The sequence below is a fragment of the Lissotriton helveticus genome, chromosome 1_1 (genome assembly GCF_964261635.1).
Source record: "Lissotriton helveticus chromosome 1_1, aLisHel1.1, whole genome shotgun sequence".
NCBI lineage: Eukaryota > Metazoa > Chordata > Amphibia > Caudata > Salamandridae > Lissotriton > Lissotriton helveticus.
The window spans coordinates 1,588,167,172-1,588,194,570 of record NC_136057.1 but is presented as its reverse complement, the minus strand read 5'-3'; the positions used below and the strand labels follow the sequence as shown (position 1 = coordinate 1,588,194,570).

General features: G+C 41.6%; 1 protein-coding gene across 1 annotated transcript in view; it reads left to right on the top strand.

Annotated features, from left to right (window-relative positions):
• The window catches only part of ITGB7 (integrin subunit beta 7), an 887,312-nt gene that overhangs the window by 497,488 nt on the left and 362,425 nt on the right, over positions 1-27,399 (top strand). The window contains exon 7 of the mRNA XM_078687492.1: positions 14,084-14,242. Within this exon, the coding sequence (XP_078543618.1) occupies positions 14,084-14,242 (159 nt within the window). The remainder of the gene's footprint in view (positions 1-14,083; positions 14,243-27,399) is intronic.

Here is a 27,399-nt window from a genome sequence, read left to right as displayed (position 1 = left end):
AACTTATCCAATCTGGGACAAGGGGAAATACACAATGAAAAGATCAGAGGGTCCCAAGTAAGCATAAACCTCTTAGGTTTGCCTTTCAAGCATCTGTATGTACTCAGTTGTTAGTCCAACATCGAATGCATATAGGCTTCACTACCACTGATTATTCTATTCACTCATACATACATATATATAGATTTCACAAATCCTAGGGCTGATAGAAAATCACCATATATACGACCGTCACATAGTTTTGTAAAATGTTTTCATACAATTTTATTAGACACAAAGTTTTCAATCAACATTTTATGTTATAATCAATATAAAAAAACTCTACAGAGATATATAAAAACCAGTATCACAATACTGTAAATACATTCATCAAATAAAGGTTAAAAAAGAAACATAATGTCGACGCAGCGTTTCATTTTTTTGGGGTTAAAAACACCTTCTTCAGGACAGTTTCTAGATCAATAAAAACACATACTTATTATCGAGTACAAAACAATGTTATTTACAGTTACAAAAACAATGTGACAGTCAGAATGATTTTTATATATGACGGTGCAAAACATTTCTAGAAATTCAGCCTTCCACATTTTTAGTTTATACATTATGTCTATACATTGTTACATTCCTACAAACTACAATAATTGAACATATCACACTTATACTTAGCTCATGTTCTTAACTTTTTGTATATGAGCTACCCAAGTCACTTTGGGGAAGATTTTTCTTACACATGAGCCTGATGCTCGTCATGTCACTCAGACAGTGTTTTCTTAAGCGAGATGACTCAACATCATAGCAACATTTGCTCTTTCTTAATAAAGATTAAAAGAAGAAGTGGTATATCACCACTACTGCATACCTTTCACTTAGCAGTGTATTAGGGACATTTCCATTTTCCCTCGTACCAATGATTCAGGGGCTCTAAGTATCACCTTACTCAATGCGGGTACTTTGTCAGGACTGTGACCTAGACATAAATGATCCCAATTAGTATAAACACCCCATGGAGGTTATCTTGCGCTAGGGTGTGGGGGTAATCTTGATAAATTACCTTAATTCACAAAGTCAATTCCCTTTGTCAACTACAGCGGAGCCACCGTTTTAAAATTGCACTTGCTCTTTCATGGAGCTGAAAACAAACAGAGCTTGATATTAGCACTCTATGTTTCTTCATGAGTTTTTGTGAAGAAAACCCGACGAGATGATGCGCCTACCTGATTAAATGCACAGATGTGGTTAATCCAGTTTTAGGGTCTATTAAGATCCTCCCTCTGCATGGATTGCCTTCACGGAGGTAGCCTTCTAGGTTGGTCTCTCATCAATTTGGGCCAGTTTCTGTAAATTCGATTGAACCATCTCTATGTTAGTCTTATGAGTTAGAGGCAGGTACTTTTTTAATTACGTCTCTGACATTGATTTAATTATCTGAGGTTTAAAGTATCCTTTAAGCTTGCTTTGCGCACCTCAAGTATGACAGAGTTTGATAACTATTCAAGGTTTATCCCTAGTTATTAAAACAATAATATATTGCAATTACGGTATCGGGGTTTTGAGCATTAAGATGCTAACAGAGCGCTAAGCTGTTCTACCGGATTCTAGAGGGATGGAACAATAAAGTTCATTCCTTACGAGTGGTAAAATCCTTTTTCTTTATTTAAAAAAAACGAGTGCAAACATCAAAAACGGACACACTATGTATTGAAAGGCCACACGTGATAGGATTAATCTCAGCCTATTGGAAGTGACCGTATATTTAAAGAGCAAACGGGATATCCAATCAGATTCCGTGATACTCAAGTCGGCGAACGGTGACGTCAGACGCGGTTTTCTCTACAGACGGAGCAGGGAGGCCGTATCCACGTATTCAGGTAAGCGCGCCACTAGAATCCGGTAGAACAGCTTAGCGCTCTGTTAGCATCTTAATGCTCAAAACCCCGATACCGTAATTGCAATATATTATTGTTTTAATAACTAGGGATAAACCTTGAATAGTTATCAACCTCTGTCATACTTGAGGTGCGCAAAGCAAGCTTAAAGGATACTTTAAACCTCAGATAATTAAATCAATGTCAGAGACGTAATTAAAAAAGTACCTGCCTCTAACTCATAAGACTAACATAGAGATGGTTCAATCGAATTTACAGAAACTGGTCCAAATTGATGAGAGACCAACCTAGAAGGCTACCTCCGTGAAGGCAATCCATGCAGAGGGAGGATCTTAATAGACCCTAAAACTGGATTAACCACATCTGTGCATTTAATCAGGTAGGCGCATCATCTCGTCGGGTTTTCTTCACAAAAACTCATGAAGAAACATAGAGTGCTAATATCAAGCTCTGTTTGTTTTCAGCTCCATGAAAGAGCAAGTGCAATTTTAAAACGGTGGCTCCGCTGTAGTTGACAAAGGGAATTGACTTTGTGAATTAAGGTAATTTATCAAGATTACCCCCACACCCTAGCGCAAGATAACCTCCATGGGGTGTTTATACTAATTGGGATCATTTATGTCTAGGTCACAGTCCTGACAAAGTACCCGCATTGAGTAAGGTGATACTTAGAGCCCCTGAATCATTGGTACGAGGGAAAATGGAAATGTCCCTAATACACTGCTAAGTGAAAGGTATGCAGTAGTGGTGATATACCACTTCTTCTTTTAATCTTTATTAAGAAAGAGCAAATGTTGCTATGATGTTGAGTCATCTCGCTTAAGAAAACACTGTCCGAGTGACATGACGAGCATCAGGCTCATGTGTAAGAAAAATCTTCCCCAAAGTGACTTGGGTAGCTCATATACAAAAAGTTAAGAACATGAGCTAAGTATAAGTGTGATATGTTCAATTATTGTAGTTTGTAGAAATGTAACAATGTATAGACATAATGTATAAACAAAAAATGTGGAAGGCTGAATTTCTAGAAATGTTTTGCACCGTCATATATAAAAATCATTCTGACTGTCACATTGTTTTTGTAACTGTAAATAACATTGTTTTGTACTCGATAATAATTATGTGTTTTTATTGATCTAGAAACTGTCCTGAAGAAGGTGTTTTTAACCCCAAAAAACCGAAACGCTGCGTCGACATTATGTTTCTTTTTTAACCTTTATTTGATGAATGTATTTACAGTATTGTGATACTGGTTTTTATATATCTCTGTAGAGTTTTTTTATATTTATTATAACATAAAATGTTGATTGAAAACTTTGTGTCTAATAAAATTGTATGAAAACATTTTACAAAACTATGTGACGGTCGTATATATGGTGATTTTCTATCAGCCCTAGGATTTGTGAAATCTATATATATGTATGTATGAGTGAATAGAATAATCAGTGGTAGTGAAGCCTATATGCATTCGATGTTGGACTAACAACTGAGTACATACAGATGCTTGAAAGGCAAACCTAAGAGGTTTATGCTTACTTGGGACCCTCTGATCTTTTCATTGACATTACATTGTACCCATTTTGGAAATAATTGCTCTAAACCTTTCAATAGACGCTGCTTTTAAATTTAAGGTCATAGTTGTCTGTAGACCTGTGCAACTTTCCACATCTTTGAACATTTGACTGACAGTACAATGTTGATCACACTTTTCTCTAGAGAACTTTTCATGATTGGTGAGTCTAATGTCTCGATGGAGTAACCCGAAAAGAAAGACACTATAGACTTGATAGACTCATCTAAAGCACTAGAACTCCAGCAACTTGTCTCAGGTACAACCTATAAAGGCACTTGCACCTGGATTTTTTTTGTACTAAGTCTGAACATTGTAGCCTTCTGAATACTCTTCACATCTCCTGGTCATATCACAAAGCAATATTTTTTACAATTGTCACCTACAGAGGACTGTTTCTCTTGGTCATGATAGCAGTTCGCTGGACAAACCCTTGGTCCAGGTTTAAACGAGATCAAATACAAGCACTGCTCGATAATTCCAAGCTGGTTCTCACTAGCTCTATTAAAGAGGCCTTGCCCTGCACAAAAAGCCACTTTTTAAGTTTCTTCTTAACACATAGCCGCATCACTCATCACCCGCAGGTCCAGAGGAAGCTGATTGCAAGCTGTCAAACCCAGGTACGCTAGAAAACTTTTTCCTGCTCTTGCACACTGAATCCTGGGGATCTCTGCCTACAGTTGATTGGCGGATCTCAGCTGTCCTCTGGGGTTATGAAAACCAAATATGGCTCTGAGGTAGGAGGGCCTCGATTGATATAAGCCATCATATACTAACACAAGAGCCTTGAATTTGACTCTTTCCCTGATGGGCAGTCAATGAAGTGCAAGCAAATGTGGCAAAATCTGTGTTCTTATTGGAACATTTAGCAGGAGACAGGCCGCCGCATTCTGGATCACTTGGAGTCTGTTCATCAGGTACTCTGGTAAGCTAAAATATAATGCATTACCGTAGTCGATACTGGATATTATCAGTGCCCAAATGACCGTTTTCTTTGCCGAAAAGGATAAAAGATACCGAAATGTCTTTAAGGCCCTCATGACCCCGAAACAAGTGCCTACCAATGCTTTTATTTGAGGCCTAAAGGACAGTCTGTTATCAAATTTGATGACCAGATATTTCAATGAGTCTTTCTGGGGTCCTGGGGAAGAAGCATCATTTCAGTGGCATAGTTGGGGGTGGGGAGTCGTGTCTGTCACCATTCCCCGGCCCGAGAACAAGTCATCCGTCGGTATACACCCCCGTCCTTGCCGTAACAAGTCGCAAGTCGGCTGCCACCTCCCTCCCCCCTGCTCTTACCTGCAGCCGGGTGCAATATGTCTAGCTACGCCACTGTATCCTTTGGCCGAAAGGTTTGCTAGAAATCCGGTGGAATCTTAACATAATTTCTGTTTTCTCTCCATTTGAGTTGAGCAGTTGCTAACCAATGAAAAACAGCTGTCATGCAAGTTTTAATCTGTACGCGCTTCAACTCAACTCCCTTGTCCCAAGAAAAAAGTAGTTGTGTATCATCTGCATAGGAGATCACTTTAGCTTCTAGATCTTTTGCTAGTTGAGCCAGAAGGGTAAGATATAAATTAAGTAGGATAGGACTCAGGGCAGAGCCCTGAGGGACTCCCACAAGTACATCACATGAGTTGGCGGAGCAAGGAGGAATCCAAACTTGTTGGCTCCTCTTAGCTAAAACTGACGTTAGCCAGTCCAAGGCATGTCCTATTATTCCAATGGCCCGAAGACAGTCCAGCAGCATCAAAGGAAGTGGGATAACTTCTAAATTAGATAATCATATCCTAGCCAAAGTTAAACATAATCATAAATTCAATCCGGGTAAACCCTGGTTCTCTCTAGACGATCACAAATGTAGAAAAATCTATGCACAAACAGAGAGAGTAAAATACAGAATAGTAATTAGAAAATACAAGCAAATCATAAGAGTAAGCAAACAAAATACTACTCAAACAGGATCAATGACCCAGCTAAGTCAACCCAAGCTGCTTTTCTTATTTTAAGAGATCTAACTTCAGATAAAACTTGATTCCTTTCAACAACTAACCACAAATGCACTCTGTGAAAATGTAGCAAATGTTTTTCCAAGAAAAAATATCAACTACCAGGGCTACATTAGAAACAAAGCTAAAGAAGTTGCAACTTTCTCAGCCTATTACTGGCATTAGAACATCTGATTCTGATTTGTCCTATGAATCCTCAGTTAACAAACTGGCATATTTTGATGCTGCTACAAAGGATCAACTTTGCCCCAAAAAAGCAGAGAATTCGTTCAGCTTTTTCCCTGGATCCGTGCTTGGTGAAGTATATGGGACTCATGTCCAGTTCCGTAGATTTTCATTTGTCTGCTCTTTGTAAAATTTCTTTTGAGTCATGAGAAGTACCGCTCATTTGAAAATAGGCAAAGGTCACTCCATTGCTGAAGAAACCCAATTTCATCCAAGATATACCCACAATCTATCCACCGATTTCCTTATTGCCCTTATAAATTAAAATTGCTGATAGTTTTTTTACCGGGCCACTGTCACAATTCACTGAAAGCAATGATATTTTTTTGTGTTCAAAATGAGTTTATTGAAGTTTTGTTTAACAAAAGAATAAACAAGTACAATACAAAAAGAATAAATCTTACATGCGTAAATGATTAAGTGATGAGTATGAAATGCAATAATCCAAAAATGAAGAGGAAGGGAAAAGGGAGAAAAGGGAGGGGAGGGCGAGGGAGTGAACATATCATAGAATCATAAAATCATAAAATATAGAGTTACCAGTAAATTGAATACAAAAAAGATGGCAAATAAGGGGAAATTAATCACCAAGATACATAAAAGCATACTAAACATATCATTGCAGAACATACGAATCAATAGGAGACCAAAAGGATTGAAATGACTGTGAATTGTGAGTAACGCCTTTAAGGGACAGCTGAGCTCCTCTTCTTGTAAAGGTAATCCAAGACCACCAAGCATGAACTGAAAGAGAAGAAGCGTCCTTCCAAAAAAAAGTAATGGATTTTAAAGCAGCTGTAATTAAAAAATTAAATAACTTTGTCTCTGATTCATTAAGAGGATGGGAAAGGGCAACCGATTTGCATATTAACACAGCATAAGAAATATTATCATGTAAAGGCAAGATTTTCAGAAGGACATTCCAAACATCCAACCAAAATTTCATAATAATTGGACATTCAAATAACATATGACGAAGTGATCCAGAACTTGAATTGCAGTGCCAACAAACATCAGACGGTATTAATTTTGCATGACTTAATCGAGATGGGGTCCATAGAGCGTTAAATAAAATATAAGCATTAGTCTGATAAAGGGACACCGGAAGCCAACCGGAGATACTGCTGAGCCATATTAAGGACCATGAGTCATCTGATAGGGAAATGGAAAGTTCATTATTCCAAAAAGATGAGAGTGCACCAACATTGGAGCCCTGGAAAGTCGATTTTTTTTATAAAAAACAGAGACAGCTTTGGAGGATGACGTAACAGCCTTAATGTAAATCAAAAGGTCATTAGTGGTGGAAGAGGGATTACCATCGGGAAAGGAATCCAAAATAGAGTTACATAAAGATTGGTATTTTGAAAAATCAGAAGCCGGGATATCAAACTGTAACTGTAGTTGCTCAAAAGGAATAAAGGCATTGTCATAAAATACATCTTTAAGATATAAAATTCCTTTTGAAATCCATAAGGACCAAAAGTTAATGTTTCTGTTTAGTTTAAGTAGAGCACTATGCCATAAAGACAAGTGGACTGTAGAGAGTAAGGGTAATTCAAAATTAGAGTCTAAATCATTAAGTATTAATCTAGAGAATTTAATTATAGATGACCTATGAACAACCTTGGAAGCAGAGGACATTGACATCAAAGAGAGCAATGTAAAGGGACGTACAATTGAGGATTCAATATCTAACCAAATTGGAGGTTTGACCACATGTGAATTTGTAAACCACAAGGAGCTTTGTTTTAAGATAAAAGCTTTATGGTAGAGGTAAAAGTCCGGAAGGGCAAATCCCGCCTGGGGCTTGGGGAGTTTTAATTTTCTGTAAGCAATACGAGGGACTTTGTTGGACCAAAGGAATTTAGATAGCAGTTTATCAATATCTTTATAGAATTTGAGGGGAAATTGAGTGGGAATCATAGCCAAAGAGTAAAAGATTTTTGGTGCAATATTCATTTTTACGGCCTCCATTCTCCCCCACCAGGTGAGATAAAGGGAAGATCATTTGGACGTTTTGTCTTTGATGTAATTAAGTATAAAATCCTTATTCAGTTTTAATGTAGCAGGCAATGAGGAGGCAAATAGGATACCCAAATACTTAAGCTTAATATTTTGCCAAAGAATATCTGTGTTTGGTAGCATATCCGGAGTACAAAAAGCATTTAAAGGAAAAAATTCAGTCTTACTTACATTTAATTTGTAACCTGAAACTAGAGAATAATTTGTAATAATGTCTAAGAGGGAGGGAACAGAGGAAAGAGGATTGCTAATAAACAATAACACACCATCTACATAAGCTAAAGTTTTAACAGTGACATCATTTATCAGAACACCTTGAATAGTATCACAGCAGCGGATATAATTAAGAAAAGGCTCAATTCCTAATAAAAATAACAGTGGGGAAAAGGGACAACCCTGCCTAGTACCTCTAAAGAGTGGAAATTGAGTAGAAATTTGCCCATTAATAAACAAACGAGCAGTAGGGGCAAAATATAAAGCAGACATCATACGAATAAAATGGGTACCAAAATTAAAAGACAATAAAGTTTTAAATAAAAATTGCCAATGAATTTTGTCAAATGCTTTTTCTGCATCTAAAGCCATCACTCCCGCAGGAGAAGTAAGGTGAGAGCTCTGTTCAATAACGTGTAAAAGCGTTCTGGTATTATTTGCAGAGTATCTATTTTTCATGAAACCAGACTGATCTGGATGAATGATGGAGTGAAGGATAGGAGCCAATCTAGTGGCAAGGATTTTAGCATAAAGCTTACAGTCCTGGTTTATTAGGGATATGGGACGATAATTAGAAACCAGGGTAAGGTCCTTATCAGGTTTGGGCAAAACAATGATTAGAGCATCCGTAAAGGAGCCCGAAATAGTACCAGAGGACCCAAAATGGGAAAAAAGTGCACTTAAATAAGGTAAAAGGTGAGAATGAAACTCTTTATAAAATTCAGCCGGGATACCATCCGGGCCTGGGGATTTATTCTTAGGAAGTGAGTTAATAGCAAGTAAGATCTCATCACAAGTAATTGGGGAATCTAAAGCTAGTCTATCGGATGGAGAAACTTGAGGCAAATTACATTTATTTAAAAAGGAATCAATTAAAGAATCATCACAGGGATCAGGTTTACTATATAAGGTAGAGTAAAAAGTTAAAAATTCTTGGACAATATCATTATGGGAAATAGCAACTTGGCCACGAGCACCACGTATCGAGGTTATTTGAGTCTTATCCTTCTTAATCCGTAAATAGTTTGCAAGGAGTTTCCCAGACCTATTGGCATTAAAGCGAAATTTAGCATTGGATTTTGCAAGTTGAATCCCAGCTCTAGTACTAAGTAGATCATTAAATTCATAACGAAGCTTTTGTAGTTTAAATTTGTGTTGAGGGTCATTAGAAGAAATGAATAAACGTTCATATTTAGCAATTTGTTTATGCAAGAGTTTAACCTTAGAGTTAAATTGCTTGTTTTCATGGGCCATAATAGAAATTGTGGTACCTCTAATGTATGCCTTAAATGCATCCCATCTATTGACAATTGAAGTTGAACCTTCAGGGTTAAATAAAAAATAGTCCTGAATAGCTTGTAATAGTTTAGGTTTATGCGTATCATTAAGTACAATATTCGTGTTCATACGCCACCTATTTTGTTTGGTAAAAGTGGAGGAAATATTTAAAACAAAGGAAATTAAGGCATGGTCCGAGATATCAATATTACCTACAACAGGATTGGCAGCTGATTGGAGTAAAGAAGGCGAAAGCAACAAATATTCAATCCTTGAATGAGAATTATGGGAATTATAGAAAAAGGAAAACCATTTACCAGTAGGAAAGTGTATTCTCCAAATATCAGCCAACTTGGTGGAGCGAAGAAAAGATTTAAAGGCATAAAAAACTTTAGGAGGTCGGAATTTTGTAGAGGAAAGCCTATCTAATAATGGATCAATAATCACATTGAAATCCCCCCCAACAATCAAAGGAACTTGTCCCAACTTCAGAACTTCAGTAGTTATAGTAGACCAGAACGAAGGGTCATCAGCCGTAGGGCCATAAATATTAAGCAAATAGAAGGTTGAGTCATAAATTTTCACCTTAACCACAATATATCTACCTTCTGTGTCATTAAACTTACTAAGAATCTGACAGTGTAACCTTTTTGCAAAGAAAATTGCAACACCATTTTTCTTCCCCAACGCAGGCGAGGAAACAATATTATCAACCCACTTTTTCCTCATATATTGTAAAATTTTATCATCAACATGCGTTTCTTGAAGAAAACAAATGTCAGCTTTGCACGCACCCAGGTAGTCCAAGATTTTCGTGCATTTTACTGGATGCCGCAGGCCCTTGACATTAAGTGAAACAAGTTTAACAGTATGAGTATTAGCCATTAAGAATTAGAAGGAAGAGGATAGAAAAAGATTCAAAGGAAGAGGAAATGAAAACCAGCCACGGAGAAAGAGTAACTCTTCGTAGAGAGCAAGAAAAGGAAGGACACAAAAGGGAGAAACACAAAAGGAAGGAAAAAGAACAAACAAGAAACATGCACATAAATAAGAACATAGAGACGCACACACGTTCCTCAAGCATGGCCATAGAAACCGTTGGAGCCCGTGAAGAGAGAGCTATATAGATGTCAGGAGAAATCAGAGTAGACGCCTTCAAGTAACAGGATCATGAGTGTCCATTGACGGTGAAGCTTGTTGATCCAGAAAGAGTCTCAAATCTTCAGGACGATGAAAAGATTTAGAAAAGGTGTCTTTCCAGATTCTCATCGTAGAGGGGTCAAATAGACCATACTTAAAACCAAGGCTTCGCAATTGTGGACGAAAAGAGGAAAATTCCTTGCGAATAGCAACCGTTTCCTTAGCAAAATCTTGATGGATAAAGATTTTACAGCCATCTACTAAGAGTGAGGGAATGTCTCTTGCTGCTTTCCTGATAAGGACCAAATGATGTGTCGCAGAACCTTAAAAATCATTTGCCTGGGTTTAGTGTGACGAGGATTCCTATGTGAGGGAATTCTGTGAGCCTTATCTACTTCAAATTTTTTGGGGAAATTTGATATTTAGGAGGCCAGGAAGCAAGGACTCTAGATATAAGCGACAATCAGATCCCTCAACCTCTTCAGGAAGATTGAAAATACGTAGATTGTATTGTCTATTACGGTTTTCCAATTCCAGCAGTTGAGTATGCATTGGTACTATTTGATTCACCAAAGGAGTAAAAGCATCCAATTTATTTTTATTGTCCTGAATTTTGATAGTATTATCAGACACTTTCATGGAGATAGAAGCCATATCTTTGCGCACATTTTTCACTTCAGTGGCAATAGTATCGGTATTCAGATGCAGTGCTTGAATTTCCTCCAAAATTAGAGCAAGGGAAGGTTCAGAAGATTCAACAACCTTAGACTTAGTTGGAGGAGGTGAAATCTGCTGTTTCCTTTTATTAGTAGGCACATTTTTATTTTCCATCTTGAGGTGAAAAAACAACCTTTTGCGTCAGAAAAATGCAAAAAAAAGAAAAAACCACCTCAAAATTTAATAAATATGAGGGAAAAAGGATGTAAAATTCCCCAAAAGTTCTTCAAAAGGACTGGTGCAGCAGCTAAACTGGGTCGTGGGTGTGGCCAGGCCAAAGCCAGGCCCTTTCTTCGTGAGCTCTCCGCCCCCTAAGCAGAGCAAGCCGGCAGAAGCTGGAGCAGAGGCAGGGGAGAGGACCGAGGAGCCAGCAGGAGCACTCCCCCCCCCAAGAAATCGCTCAGAAGTCGAGCAGAAGGTAGGAGATATTGAAAAATAACAAGCGCTGCTATAATATTGCGTTTCCTGACTGAAAAATCGTCGTTTTCCGGCTAATTGGGCCGGGAGACTTACGGAGCTCCGGCGGTGGCGGCCATCTTGGTCGACGCGCTCGCGCGACTCCAGCAATGATATTTTTTAAAGCAGTCAATCTGGGTTATGTGCCTGTCACAGACGAAACCATGCTGGCCTCAGTACAAGACCATATTCAAAAAGCCTAGAAAACAATGGACCTACTACCGTAATTCTATTAGGCTTTTCCTCTGCCTTTGACACTGTTTCCCACAGTGCAAATCTTATTCAACACATGAGGGGCATTGGTGTTGAAGACACGGTGATCTACTGTATTTTTTTAACAGAAATTGCTCAAACTGTCTGTATGAAGCTTTTTGTTTCACAGTTTTAAGCTTTGAGCCCCATCTTATTTAATATCTATGTAGCTCCATTGTTAGCGTTGATTCACTCCTTTGGTATACGCTTCTTTTCATATGCTGATGCCAAATGCAAATCTTCTCAGGAATGCAACAGGTTAAAAAGCTGTTTAATGGCAGTTATTGCCAGGATGACAACTCATTTTCTGTGCCTAAACACAGATAAAACAGAAGAGATACTAGTTGGAAACTCCTCACACTGGTCAAGTGACTGGTGGCTAAATAAGGGGTTGATTAGGATGGCGGACGGATTACCCCCTCCGGGCCGGTGGTAGCCACCGCCGGCCCGGCGGGGGAAATCCATCCGCCATCCTCACAGAAAAGATTAGGATGGCTGGGGGGTCCGCGGCAGACGGCAAGACCGTCCACCGCTTTTCCGCCAGTCACAAAGTGCTTACATATGGTGGCGGTGTCTGCGACACACCGCCAACCGTATTACGATGCCGGCGGTCATATGCCTTTCCAAAAGGCATATGGTCTTTGCTTTGGGGGCCCGTTGCGGGCCCCCAGGGTGAAGGGGGTGGGGGGTGCACATGGGGGGTACCTATGGTACCCCCCTGCGTTTTAAAGTACAACATGGCAGGCACCGTGCGGTGCCTGTCATGTTGTGCTTTGAAACGCACAACATGCATTTTCAGCATTGCGGCGGGTGGTGCTTTCAACACCGCCCGCCGCAATGTTAAAAATGCGGGATGCACCCTCCACTGTGGCGGATGCATCCTAATTCAACACACAGGACCTCCGCCCCTGTGGCGGACGGTCCCTTCCTACAACAGGATGGCGGACAGACTTTGTCTGTCCGCCTTCCTAATCGACCCTTTAGTTAGGTTCAGCCCCTACTCTTTCCGGTTTCGCCAACAACCTAGGGCTCACCTGCAATTCGACACTATCTTTTAAGCTACAGATCATGAAACTCTCAACTAACTGCTTTTTTACTATGCAGACACTGAGAAACAATGTATCTATTACCTCTAAATCATATGAAAACAATAGTCCAAACTTTAATACTCTCCCAAATAGACTACTGCAATTCCCTGTATTTAGGACAATCTAACTATTTTCTGGTGAAACTACAACGTATCCAGAATGTTGCTGCACTCTGCTTACTTGGACTGTCTTAGGACATCTCAGGTCCTTGCATTGGCTAGCAGTTAGGAAAAGGTATCTCTTCAAGGCCTTAGTACACAGCTTTCCTATCTATGTGTCGCGACACATTACTGTGTCGCGACCCATATGTAGGTGTGTCGCATCGGCTGCAAAAAAGTTGGAATTCGTTACCACAGGAGCTGAGATCTTCTACAATTTATAAACCATTTAGAAATTCACTTGTTTATCAGCACTTAACTGAGCCCAGTCTTAATTATAATTGGATCAGGGCCAAGATGCCCACTGGGTTATTGCGCTTTACAAAACACAAATGTGTAAATAAAAAAATATATTTTAACATGAACAGAAATCAGGGGATAATTGTAATTATTAGCAATGTTGAACACCAGCTTTTAGTACACAGAACAGTTGAGAAAGTATTCGCAGTAGATTTCTACCAAAGAATTTCCATTGTTTCTCGCATCCTCTAAATAAAGTAATGTCTTGCAGTCACTCAAGATGTTATTTACTTTTTGTAGAGTGCTTTAGTACCTTTCAAGGGGTCATGATGCGAAAAATAACCGCATCCCCCCAAAACGTTTCTCAAAATACACGTTTTCTGCTCGCTTTACAAATGTTTAGAACAAAAATGTATATTTATGTTTTACATCTTGCCATAAAATTGCAAGCAACTCTATGATCTGTACAGCTTTCTTCTTTCAAAATGTGTTCTGGTATACCACCTTTCAAAAATGTTCTGGGAATGAATCTACAAACTCTCCTCAAAATACTTAGTAAAAATGTACATTTTTGGATACCTATTCATTTGTTTCTGAATAAAGTGCGTCGACGTTTTAGCTCAGAGAGCTAGGTGAATGGATTCGTATGTAATTTGTCAACCTAAACAACCTATCCTCCAAAACCTAAAATGTATAGTGTAAGAGGGTGAGGCACTTCCGGTTTCAGGTCTTCTCAGGATCAAACTAAGCTTCTTCCCCTCTTCTTTTTCTTGAAAATGCCAAAGATTCACCTTCCTTTCTTAACTCATCCTTTCTTATCGTTTTGCAGGATCAGATTGGTTGGCGGAATGTCACGCGGCTGCTTGTCTTCACTTCAGATGACACCTTTCATATGGCGGGTGATGGGAAGCTGGGTGGCATTTATTTCCCCAGTGACGGACGCTGCCATCTAGACAAGAATGGAGTCTACGAGAAGAGCAATTTCTTTGTGAGTGTAATAATATGATCTTGACTAAAGGAGGACAAATCAAAGAATTCATGGGAAGGGTCAAGCAAGAGTGGGTCCCGGGATAAGAATCAAAATATGAGTCAAGAAGGCAAAAAACTCTTCTTTCTCATCTTTTCTGTCGTTTGCGGTCTCTCTGTTTTACCCTCTGACTTTTTCTTTTTCTCTGTGTTTCTAGCTCCACTTTCTCTTTGAACACTTTCGCCTTTTCTTTTCCCATCTCTCTTCTGCCTTCTCTCCCTTTCTTGCACTCTCACTCCTTGTGCCTCACAACCACTCTCGTCCTCAGCCTCACTCCGTCTCTTCTACTGTCTTTCTTTCACTCTTTCTCTCCCTCTTACAAACTCAGTTATCAGCCATCTGCATCCAGTAACTATATGCAGGAGTTAATTGTGTTGAGCCAGTGAAATACCTTTGTTGTCTCTGCTCACACCTAAATAGGCACTTGCAGTGCTCTGCTATTCCGTTCCCACTTTGTATGTATCCACTTATGTGAGTGCATCTAGGATTTATTCTCAGTGCCCACACAAAGGGCCTTATTATGCGTTTGGCAGTGCGGGAATGGGACCGCCCCCATCCCACACCACCAAACCCATGTCTGAACTGCCCACCAGATTAGGAATTTTCTCCTGTCTGGAAGGCTGTTTTAGCCTTCTTACGGTGATGCCTATGAAATTGGCACCGCAATGGGAACATCGAAATCAGCACCTGCACAGCATGGACTGCAACAGTCCATGCCATGCAGGTACTGGTGTGCATTTACACGGGGGGGACACATGTTGTGCCACCCTTTGTGCATCCGCATGGCGTGAGTCACTTTGTTTTCTTACCGTGATACTTTTTATGGCGATCACACAGTGAGAAGTGAGGCAATGAGGAAACTCGTAATATATGCTTGGCAAGGCCGCAGTGGCCCTGTCATATGTCCTGTGCAGTTCCACTGCTGTTTTACCTATGTTAGCATGAGCACGTTGCAGACTGCTCTCTGCTTTGCGCACGTTACTATACAAACATATTTATTCTTTGTGCCACACTGTACTCTCACACAGAAACTGCTGTTGTTTCTGCGTTTTGTTCTTTCCTGGAATTTAATCTGAATACTGTAGACAAGGTTAAACAACAATGTTCCTTGTTATTCTGTTCTGGTCCGGCCCTAGCTACTAGACAAAACCCACAAGTGTAGCTGTTGTTTGGGAACACATACTTTTGTCACATAGGTGTGCACGAATAGGTAACAGCACACTTGGAGAGGGATCTTTCCAGGTAAGTGATTGTGACAGTACCTGAGATGTAGAACTTTCATTTGTGCATGCTAAGGTACAGGGGAAAAAAAAAGAAGAAAAAAAACCCCCAAGCAGCTAATTAGACCAATCAATCAAACGCCAAAAAGCTCTCTTGTCTGGTTTCCCAGCCCTGGATAGGTCTAATTTCGAAATTTGAGAAATTGATAGACACCAGTCATGGAGAGTTGGAGGGGCGGCTTCTTTCCATCGCTTACAGATTTCTCTGCGTGCCACCAGCATGCAATAGAACAGAAGGTTGTTAGCTGCGCTCCGATTCTGATCCAAGATACCAAAAGTAACCAGGCGAAGATCGATAATCACTGAAAAGCCCAGAGAGGTTGTGAGTTTCTTGCTTATAGCGTCCCAGAATGATGACAAGTGGGGACATTAAAAAAACATGTGCGCGTCGGAGGCTGATATTAAGCCGCAGCGAGCGCAAGCCACCGAGCCACCTGGGAAGAACTTAGAGAGCCTCTGTGGAGAGTAGTATGCCCTATGTAGAGTAAATAAATGGTTTCTACGCATCCACGCTGGTTTAACCAGGTCCCACAAAACAGTGCAAGATTTTATCCAAAGATCATTCACATTCAGGCTTGGCAATATAGAAGTCCAAAGTTGTTCGAGGAGAATAAATTCCCTATCAATCTCTTCCAAGATTAAATTATACCATACAGCAATTTCTTTTGTAGCAGCTGGTTTATCCAACAAGAGAGATTCCAATTGGCTACCTCCGCCCAGTGGGAAGTTGTAGAGGCGAGGGTTTTGGGTTGAGAACGCTTGTGCCCAGCTTAATATTTGAAGATACTTAAATCTAGAAAAACTGGGACCTATTTTATTGACTAGATGTTCCCATGGAAGTAAAGTCCCTCCCACAAATAAGTTCCCCCATGTGGATATTCCTGCCTCCTTCAATGGGATTGCTAGCGTATCGTTCACCCAGCCTGGGGCGGCGGGGAGATCCCATATGGGTGATCTGGAAGAATGATAACCCAATTTTGTGGAAGATCTAATATTAAACCAGGTTTTAGCTAGACTCTGTAGTACCTTTAGTTTGATCTTTTTGAAGTATTTAGGATCGCCAAACTTAAATAAAAAACCCGACTGCCCAACTCCTTCGCCCTCCAACATGGCCGAGAACATCCTCCCTACTCCCTGATCTGATGGCATTTTTAATAACATGCGTGCATGTGATAGTTGGAATGCCCATGCGTATATTTGCAAGTCAGGCCCTGCCAGTCCCCCCTTTTCTCGTCGCCGCCTTATTTTTTTCCAAGCAATCCTGGAAGTAAAATTCTACTAAAAAGGTAAAATACTGGCAAGTCCCAAAGTGATGTGTGCCTACTATCTGAACGCAACTGGGAACACAAGTCAAAATTCAGGTCAAATTCATTTTATTCTATCAGTTTTCGCACCAATCATAAAAGTTTAATATGCAACATTAAATATACCATCTAAAATTATTAGATTAAAAGAAAAAAACGTTTAAAAGAAGATAAAACCAGCATAAAAAGACACAATAAATCATTTTAGGCAATTATACCATTCCTAGTTTTATGGGGAAGACATAAAAAATACGCAAAACAGTAACAGACCAGATAGTCAGGCAACATTCTTAGAAAGAACAAACCCTGGTGACATTGTTTAAAGTTATGCTCATAATTGGAAGTAAAAATCTTTTACGATGATCAATGTAAAATTTACGAAAGAAAAACATTTGCAAATCAGATTGGGGCGACACACCATCACAAGGACAGCACGATAGAGCTTGTAGAGAAAATCTGATGGAAAACCCAGCATACATGGGATAAGATTTAATCAAAACCCTGTTAAAATAAATCTGTAATGAGGATTTCTCACCATCGACAGGTAAGTTGGTTGGCCCACTGTGAGCCGCAGTCCCTCAAGATACCCCTGGACTGTATATTTGCTACTATTAATTTTGAGCCTTATTTCACCCATGAGGGATAGAAAGCGAGTTTTTAATGGTTTTTCTTGATATACTCAAACATTGACTTGGTGTTTCGAATAAAATTCCCAACCCCATATCAATTGAAATATTTTTTATATACACAACCAAGGAATCCTCTGTACATGTTCTAATGTGAGGCAATCAATAATAAACTGTTTTGCCAAATTAACGGATTCCCTTCACCATAAAGAGTGGCACAAACGGATTGGTGCCATACCTTTCTGATCAGATATGTAGGGGACATCCAGTTCAAGATGGCAGTTAAAGTTTGAACAACTATGGGGGAGACCCACCATTTTTTTACCTGAAGGTATCTTCTATTGTTTGTATGGCCAACAAATTAACATGGCCCCAAACTCCGGCACCATAAGAAGGTACTGAAGAGGATTTTGCCTGGTATACTTTTTTACAATATCTATCTGTTTCGTTCCTAGTTTTTTTGTAAAAGAAAGTACATCATTATTACTTTTTTAACATTAACCTTCTGTTATTCACCATTGGGAACCAAGTGGTCATCCTATCAAATTTTACCCCTAGATAGGAGAATGTGTCAGTCTGTGCAGTTTTTCATCCTGCAATATGGAAAGTTAGGGGTTTCTTAACTTTATTACCTGTCACTAGGATGAATGACTCAGCCTCATTTGTTTTAAGGTCCAACTTTTCCATAAAATAGAAATATGACTCTATCAGCTTCTGAAGTGCTCTGCCCGTGTGTGTAATTAAAACCGCATCGTCTGCATAGAGTAATATTGGGATGCGGGCTTTATTTACTGATGGAATGTCCAGGGTTGAAGCCATAACGGGAGCCTCTACTCCACTCGAGCATAAGGAAAACAGACAAGGAGCGAGGACACACCCCTGACTTACCCCCCTAGTAATGGGAAACCATCTTGTACGCTCTCCCTGCTTCCCATAGCAGACGAAAGCCGCAGCCCTCAAATATAGTTGTCCAATGATAGAGATGAATGCTTCATTGACACCCATCTCCTTCATAATCCGCCATAGATGACAATGGGTGACACTATCGAAGGCTGCCGATAGGTCCATAAAGGCTAGATAAACCTTGCCTTTTTTTACTTGGGTATATTTAGCAACCAACAGGCTAAGACTTAAACTTTGGTTCTGGGTGCCCTTACCCATCTTAAAGCCATATTCAGACAGAATCAGGACCTTATTTGCAGATACCCATTCCTCCAGTCCATTCAGTAGAACTCTGCCCATAGGTTTCGCAGTACTATTCAATAGCGAAATGGGTCTTTAGTTCCTAGGGTCAGATTTTTCGGCCTTTTTTCAAATGGGTATTAAAATAGGCTTCTGCCATGACTACGATGGGCCGGTAATAGCTGTTGCATTCAAAACATTAGTAAGAACTGGGCCCCATTGGTCAGGCTTTTCGATAAAGAAGTCTATCAGGGTTCCATCCGGTCCTGGTGCCTTATTACTAGCGCACTGGGAGAGGGCGTCTTTAATCTCAGTTAAATTAAATGTAAGGGCAGGAGTGGTAGTTCGTACTGTGTGTTTTGGGGGCAAGAAAATTCCCACGCTCTTTCCTTCAAATATTTTTGAACAATGAGCAGCACACGATTCCTCATCCACATAACTATCCAAATTGGGATCTGTGGGTGGCTTGAGGAATGGAGCATTAACTACTGCCCAAAAATCCGTAGAGTCCTTTGAGACGGAGGTGTGATGCAATTGTTCCCAGGATTCTTTCTTTGATATGTTTAATCTGTTCTTTCTTGCAATTTTATATTGATGTCGGGCGAGGTTAACCTCGGCCACATCACTTGGGTCCTTCTTAAGGGCTTGGTGGAGAATTGCTAGTGATTTTGTACAGTAGTGGTCAAACCACTCTTTTTATTTGGAACTGTGCCAGTGTTGTTAGGTTATTTCTAACCTCTGCCAGGATTATTTCAAAGGCTGTTACCACTCCCTCGGGTTCAATATGTATATTAAGGCAACTCATAATTTCATTTTGCCTGGTTGCTACAGCCCAGGGGATCAACGCTTCCTTATTTATATTTCCTCACTTCAATACGATCCCATTTTCCTTGCTATAGTGGGAGATATGTATTTAGTCTGATTGACAGCAATCCCTTCCCAATACCATTGGAACGATATATCCGCTTTATCACTAAACCCAGAGAAATTGGTTTTAATGTCTCTAGAGTTACCTTTTAAGGATGCTGACACTATTACGAAATCAATGGTAGAGCCAGTGATGGTGGAGCCAAAGTTTTTTTAAGCTGACCTGTGATCTTGGAAAAGGGATTTATAATTTCTAGATCTCTATCGATGATAAATTTAATGAGTGTATCACCTTAGCAATTGTGTGAAAAATGGGGAGTACCGTCTCTGTTTTTGTCCGTTAGACCACATGTAATGTTTGAAGAAAAGTGACAACTATGCACGTTAAAGTCCCCCACCCATAAGACACTAAGCACATTCTTGCGGTTATTAAGTAAGCTATTCACTTTCCCTTAAAGTACACTACAGTCTTATACATCTCCCCACCAACGTTATTGTTATATTAATTTATAACAAATACAGTGCTACCGCCTGGGCCTTTAAGATCTAATATGCTGAAGTGTGGAGGATCATTATGGGAAGATAAAACTTCAAGTCTTAGGGTATTTTTTATAAGCGTCAGGATGCCGCCCCTTGCTCGGCCAGAGTTTGATGCAATAGCCAGAGTGTAGAATGAGCGGTAAGCGTTTATGTGAATAGGGCCTGTTTCTCAAGTGTCTTGGAGGCAGATGAAGTCAAAGTAAGCAATATACTTGATCCAGTCATGGTCAGTTCGTTTTTGGCCAAGACCTACAATGTTCCATGTAATGGTTGAGAACCAGTCATTACTCTCCAGGTATTGGATTAAAGACCCTCTCCCCTCAAATGCTCCTCTTATTACTGTGTAGGAAGTTTCCACAGCGTTTGTAAGTCAGTCACAGGCTTCTAGATCTGTCAGTGCAGTAAAATGATTCTGAGTTAGGTGCTGCATTTTTCCAGCTTCTTCTCAGCAAGGTTCAAGAATCTCACTGTCTTACATGCCAGTTGCAATGAAGCTCCCTAAAATAGAGAAATAACAGCTGGATGACATGACCTGATTTGCAGAACTAGATGGATGTAAAGGTCTTTGTTTGTGTGTTAACAAGGCCGGAAAATGCACAGTAGATGGAACAACGATTCATTGTTTTGGCTACACTCTGAAGTGGCCTAGTGCTGTTTCCAGAGGGGCATAAGATCTTTAGACGTGAACATACCCAGATGTATAAGCATGAGATTGTGCTTCCTGGCCTCTAAAAAGTGCGCAGATAAATATGTCTGGGATTCCCAAGATGCATATGATGGCATGACCACCCACGAATGCCCTTTGGATGTTATGGTAGCCTTATCAATAACGAATGATGAAAATGTGGCAGCTTTCTAGGTAATACATTTAAAAGCGGCATAGTCCATGGGAATGTGCCAAGCAGCTTCTAATCAGAGAGCTGCCATTGAGAACTGTAGTGCTGTAAACACAGAGGGGCCCATTAGAATGTCGGGCGGATCGCCTCCGCCCGACATTCTCTCCCGCCCGCATGCCATTTCGCCCCGCCATATTACCATGGCGGGGGAGGAACCCGGCGGACGGAAAGACCGTCCATCGGTTTTCCGCCCTGTCGATGAGTTGACCGAGCGTAAAAGGTTTTAATACGATGCATGCAGCGATTTGCCTTTCTGTGGCGCCACAGAAAGGCATGCAGTTTTTTACATTGGGGGCCCGTAGCGGGCCCAGGTATTTTGGGGGTGGGGGTGCACATGGATTTGCATGCACAACATGGCAGGCACTGCGCGGTACCTGCCACGTTGTGCATGCAAATGCACAACATGCATTTTTGGCATTGCGGCGCCCGTCGCAATGTTAAAATGCAGGATGCGCCTGCCAGTGTGGCGGGCACATCCTAATCATCCCCACGGGACCGCCTCACTATAGCGGTAGTTTATGTGCCAGCTTACCCATTTTGCGTCAGGCTGCATTGGTCGTATCTTTGGTATTGATATCACGACTATGCAATGGGGTTCTGCGATGTGTTATGACAGCAGTCAGAGGTATTGGGAGTGCATCCCCTTCCTCAATGGCCATGTGAGTGAGATAAGGGACTGGGTGATACCAATAATGCGCGTACAGTGCTTGCGCACACAAAAAATACAAAAGAAAATCTTAAAGCCCCCGTGTGAGTAAGGTAATGTAAGAGCCCGCAATTCAATACGGGCCTGCTTGCCTGCCCATATTAGTCGATTCACCATTGCAGATAGCCTGCGAAACACCGTTGCTGGGGGAGTAATAGGGATATTGTTAAAAAGATACAGAAATTTGGGTAAGATGACCTTCTTGACAATGGCCTGCCGCTCAGCCAACATTAAGGGTAATTGAATCCAACGCCCTATTTTGTCCTCCATGACACTAATTGCCCTGCCATAGTTTGTGCGAATCACTACTTCTGGATCCCGATGATACCACACCCCTAAGCCTTTTTCCAGGCTCTGATTGCCATTCTAGCGGGAACTCAGTTGGGTGTGGGTGTGTTGTGTCTGACAATGGTATGATGAGGGATTTAGAGCAATTGATTTGTAGACCAGATTGGCGTCTGAATTTAATATATTCCCTGAGTAGTGGGACCAAGTGAGTCTCAGAATCCCGCACGTACAGCATCATATCATCCGCATATAAAGATATATGCAGTGGTCACTGTGGAAATTGAAATGCTGAATAGTGATGTTTTTGCCGGATCTTACAAGCAAGCAGTTCAAGGGCTATCGCAATTAACAAGGGGAACAGTGGGCATCCTTGCCTTGTTCCCCTCGCAATTGGAACGGCCTCGGATATGTAGTTGTTAACCTTAATACGTGCTGTAGGTTCAGTATATAGCATTTGTACCCATTGTAAGAAGATGGGTGGAAAGCCCATCCGCCGTAAAACAGTGTGGAGATATGACCATTCAATAGAATCAAATGCTCTTGCAGCATCTAATAGAACTGCAACTGCCTTCATGTTGGGGGTGAAATAATGTGCTAATGCGAAGAGTGTTCTGGTGTTATGATTTGTTGCTCGAGAAGGTATGAACCCAGATTGATCCGGCAAGATGAGATTAGTCTTCAGTGGTTGTAGTTTAACAGCAAGGATTTTGGCTAAAATCATTGTATCTACATTAATTAGGGACAGTGGTCGATATAATTCGCAACATTCCGGGTCCTTGTTGGGTTTTAAAAGGGCAATTAACATGGCTTCTCTCAAGGTGGGCGGTAATTTTTGCTGGTCAGGGGCATCACAATACATTTGAACCAAATGGGGCGCTAACTGATCCACAAATGCTTTATAAAATTCATAGGTGAAGCCATCGGGGCCTGGTGCTTTACCGTTTGGGAGCGATTTGATAATGTCAGTTATCTCTTCCACTGTTACTGGCAGGGACAAGTACTGTCTTGGCGTGTCTGAGAGCCATGCTATTGTCACATCTTCTAGTTATTCCATGATTTCTAAGGGTTGTGCAGTGGGTTGTGACGTATACAGTTCACTGTATGTTCTCATAAATTCATGCAGTATACCTTGTGCGTCACGCTGTATCTCCCCATTGGCATCCCTAGCAGCCAGAACCGTTTGTTGTGTACGTGTCATACACATTTTGGAAGTTAATACCCTCCCTGGTCAGCCCCCCTCACCATAGGACCTTGCCATCTGTCGTTTTGAGATATATTTAGGCTCATCCTCTGCGAATGCCTAATATTCGGACATTGCAACCCTTATGTTACCCAATATCTTTGAGTCTTGTGTGCGCTCGTAGTCACGCTCCAGTTTATTTAATGTGGCCTCCCGCATGCTGCGTTGCCTTCGTATGTCTTTTAGTATACCCGCATTGGTGCTTATACATACTCCCCTAATGGTAGCTTTAAAGGCTTCCCAGAATATACCGGAGTCCTCAGTGGTGGGTTTATTTAAAGTACTCAGTGATGGCCTGACTAATATCTTCAGTATACGCCTGGTCCAATAACGCTTTTGCATTAAATCTCCAGATATAGGGGGGGCGGTACATAGTGTGGTACTATTATGGACAACAATACAGGATTATGATCCGATAATGTTTTGGGTAGATGGCAGATATGTCGTGTCCAAAGTCCTACATCTTCAGTACCCAACCAGTAGTCTATCCGAGACCAACTTTGATGTACCGCCGAGGAGTGTGTAGCTTCCATATGTCCCGGATTACGTGATATCCAAATGTCATGGAGGTGTGTTTCAGACATAATGTCCTGTATCATTCCTACTGCCTTTTGGTGTGGTTCTGTTGTGGTACCCAATCTGTCTAGATTGTAATTCAGTGCAACATTAAAATCACCCCCCCAGATTACAGTCATGTCAGAGAAGTCATTGATTTTACGCCAGATTGTATGATAGAACTTTGGGTCGTCTACGTTGGGGCCACAGACATTGATCAACGCTAGTCGCTGCCCTCTTAGTTTCCCTGTGATAATAATGTAGCGACCCTGGTCATCCGTGATAGCATTGTCTACATGAAATTGCGTTCCTTTTTTAACCAATATCATCAACCCCCTGGAGTATGAAGAGTATGTCGAACTGTACATGGACTCCTCCCCTTTATGCCCAATATTACTTTTGCAAGTGGGTGCAAAGTGTGTTTCCTGGATGAGGGCAATATCAATATGGTGCCTGTAAAGGTACGTAAATATTTGACAAATTTTTTTCTGGTTGCTAAGCCCCCTGACATTCCAAGTGATCAAATTTAGATGTAGTGGACGTAGTTTAGCAGTAGCCATACATAGGGCCTCATTATGATTGCGGTGAATCCGCATACTCCGGGCCGGCGGAAGCCACCGCCGGCCCGGAGTATGCGGATTCACCGCCGCAGCCACATAGAACACCCACCGCCAGATTAGGATGGCGGTGGGATTGCGGTTGGATCAGCGGCGGACGGCAGGTCCGTCCGCCGCTGATCCGCGGGGTGGGGAGGGCTATTTGGTGATGGTGTCTGCAAGACACCGTCAGCCAAATTAGGATTTGCACGGAGACATGCTTTTCCGCGGCGGCTTTTTCGCCGTGGAAAAGCATGTGGACTTTGTCTTTTGGGGGCCCAGGGTGTCGGGGGGTGGGGGGTGCACATGGGGGGTACCTATGGTACCCCCCAACATTTACATGCACAAAGCGGCAGGCACCGCGCGGTGCCTACCGCTTTGTGCATGTAAATGTAATACATGCATTTTTAACATTGCGGTGGGTGCTGCTTGAAGCAGCACCCGCGGCAATGTTATTAATACAGGATGTGACCGCCAGGGTGGCGGTCACATCGTAATTTGCACGGAGGGACCGCCGCTGCCCCTGCGGACGGTCCCTCCACCTCTGGGGTGGCGGACGGACGCAGGTCCGTCCGCCATCCTAATCTGACCCTTAGTTAGTAACACATATTGTGAGATATTGCTATCTACGTGATTGGTGCCTATAGTGTTCCATAATAGAATTCCAGTGACATTAAACTTTGTGGTGTGAATCTGGATATCTGCGATGTCTCTCAAGTACCACAGTCTGCACAACATTACCCAAACTTTACCCTCCCACCCCCACCCACTTCAGCATCCCAACTATGCCAAAGCCATACCCTTACTTGAAAAAATAGTATAACGGAATTCTTTCTTGGGGAACTCCCGCCTAGCGAGTCCGCCAGGTGCACACAACTGCATCCATCACAATGGATGCGGTCAGGTATACATTAGTAATGCAGATCTAATATTACCAGAACAAAACAATTATCGCATAATCTGTACACATAATAATCACATCTGGGTAGTGTGTGGAATTAGGAAGTGTCGGTTTCTCCCGCCCATGCCGCACAGTATGAGAAGACATTCAACGCAAGGGTCGAACCAGCGGAGAATGCAGAAAGTCTATATCCAACTCCACTCGCTAGCTGACATCAATAGACCATCAACAGTATTCTTAGTGCACTTTCCTTTCCCCCGGTAACAATACTTCCTACCCGATACAAAGGGTTTGTGTCTAACACATCATGGTCCTATGGCACAATAACTACTGTCTACAGAGTTCAGTAAATATGACTCTCCGCCATTGGTGCACAGAAATTCAGCGTTCACGGTCGCCTCCTGTAACAGGCCAATATTTGCGTTGTATACATTGTATACATTACCATCTTGCATAGTCTATTTTGCCACATGCCATCTTCGAGTTGCAGTTCAGACACATGTCTGCCACACATCTAAATTAGTCCGTACGTGGAATAGACAGCGTGCTTGTAGTAATACCTTGTGGCCAACCAACTACTCCTAGTTCAATGTACATATGAGGTGGCAGGAGTGTTCCAACGGCGTTGTACGATGCCATAGGTGATAAAAGAGAAAACAAAAACCCAGCAATCCATATTAAGAAGAACACACATGTCTAATATCCAAAGTCAATTCACTCTGACTCCTGCTGCTGTTCAGTCCGCTGTTGCTCTTTATTCTTGCTGGCTATTCTCTTCAGGAAGTCCTGTGCCGCCTTGGTGTCTGGAGGATAGTCGAACGGCCTTCCCATGTTACCTTCATCCTTGGCTGGATATAGCATTGCATAGTCAACACCTAGGTCGCAAAGTTTCTGTTTTAAAGGGTTGAAATCCTTTCGTGCTAGCTGGACTGACATGGTAAAGTCCGGGTAAAATGCTACCGTGTTGCCCTGGTAGGTGACTTGCTGCTTCTCTCTCGTCATCCTCAATACTGTGTCTCGATCTCTATAATTGAGGACACGGGAGATAATAGGTCTCGGAGTGGCGCCCGGTGGCGGTCTTGGAGCCAAGGACCTATGTGCACGCTCCACTTTCAGGACCGATGAAAAGTTATTGGAGCCAAAGAATTCACGAAGCATGTCCTCTACGTAGGTCTCCATCCGCCCGGTGTTTGTGGACTCAGTGGTTCCTGTAATTCTGATGTCATTACGGCGGGATCTGGCTTCCAAATCCTCCGCCTTATTTTTAATTACCTCCAGTATTTTTGCCATGTCTGCACACTTACTCGTTGTAGCATGTGATTCGTCCTCGAACGCAGTTATCCGATTCTCCGCTTCATCCAGACGTTTGCCTGTCTATCCAGTTTTGCAGACATGTTGTCAACTTGCTGAGCAAGGGAATCTAGTTTCCCATTGATGTCTTGCAGGCTTTGCTGTATGGCTTGAAGGACATTTTCCATTGTGTTACCTGTCACAGTCTCTGCTTCCAATTCAGTGTCAGAGTGCGCAGTTGCGCCCTTGGTCTGTTGTTTTGTTTCAAATGTCAATTATGACTGCTATCTCTCTGGCTTGCCCATTTTTATTATTTGTCGACGCTGCTGATGGGTATATACAATGCTATATATCAGTGCAGTGTGCCGTGGGATGTCGTGCCCCGGAGCAGCACCGCTCTGGCCCTGTCATCTGGTAGCAATAATGGGAGGCAGTATTCAATACATTATTTTTGCAGGTCTTTCCAGCCGCTTCCTTGGTGCAGAGTTTCAAGCAACTACATCATATACGCTCCCATACATTGCCTGCACAGCATGTGTTCTGTTATCTTCTCTGCAATTATGCCAGACCACCAGGCACTATAACTTTGCTGAGTAGGTGCATTTGGGATGGACACTGCAATACATTACACGCCATGAGCTTCACCATGCCGCATTTCAGAGTTCTATTGATCGCTGCACCATTCACATCTTAGGAAAAGTCTATGCATATATAGCAGCATGCAGCACTATAGGTGATTTTTGCCAAATCTCATAATCAGTCTGCACTACCACAGCACAGCGCCGCTTGATTATTTGGTGCAGTAACACCTCAATCTGTGCCAGCGGTGAATGCGCACTTGCACGGT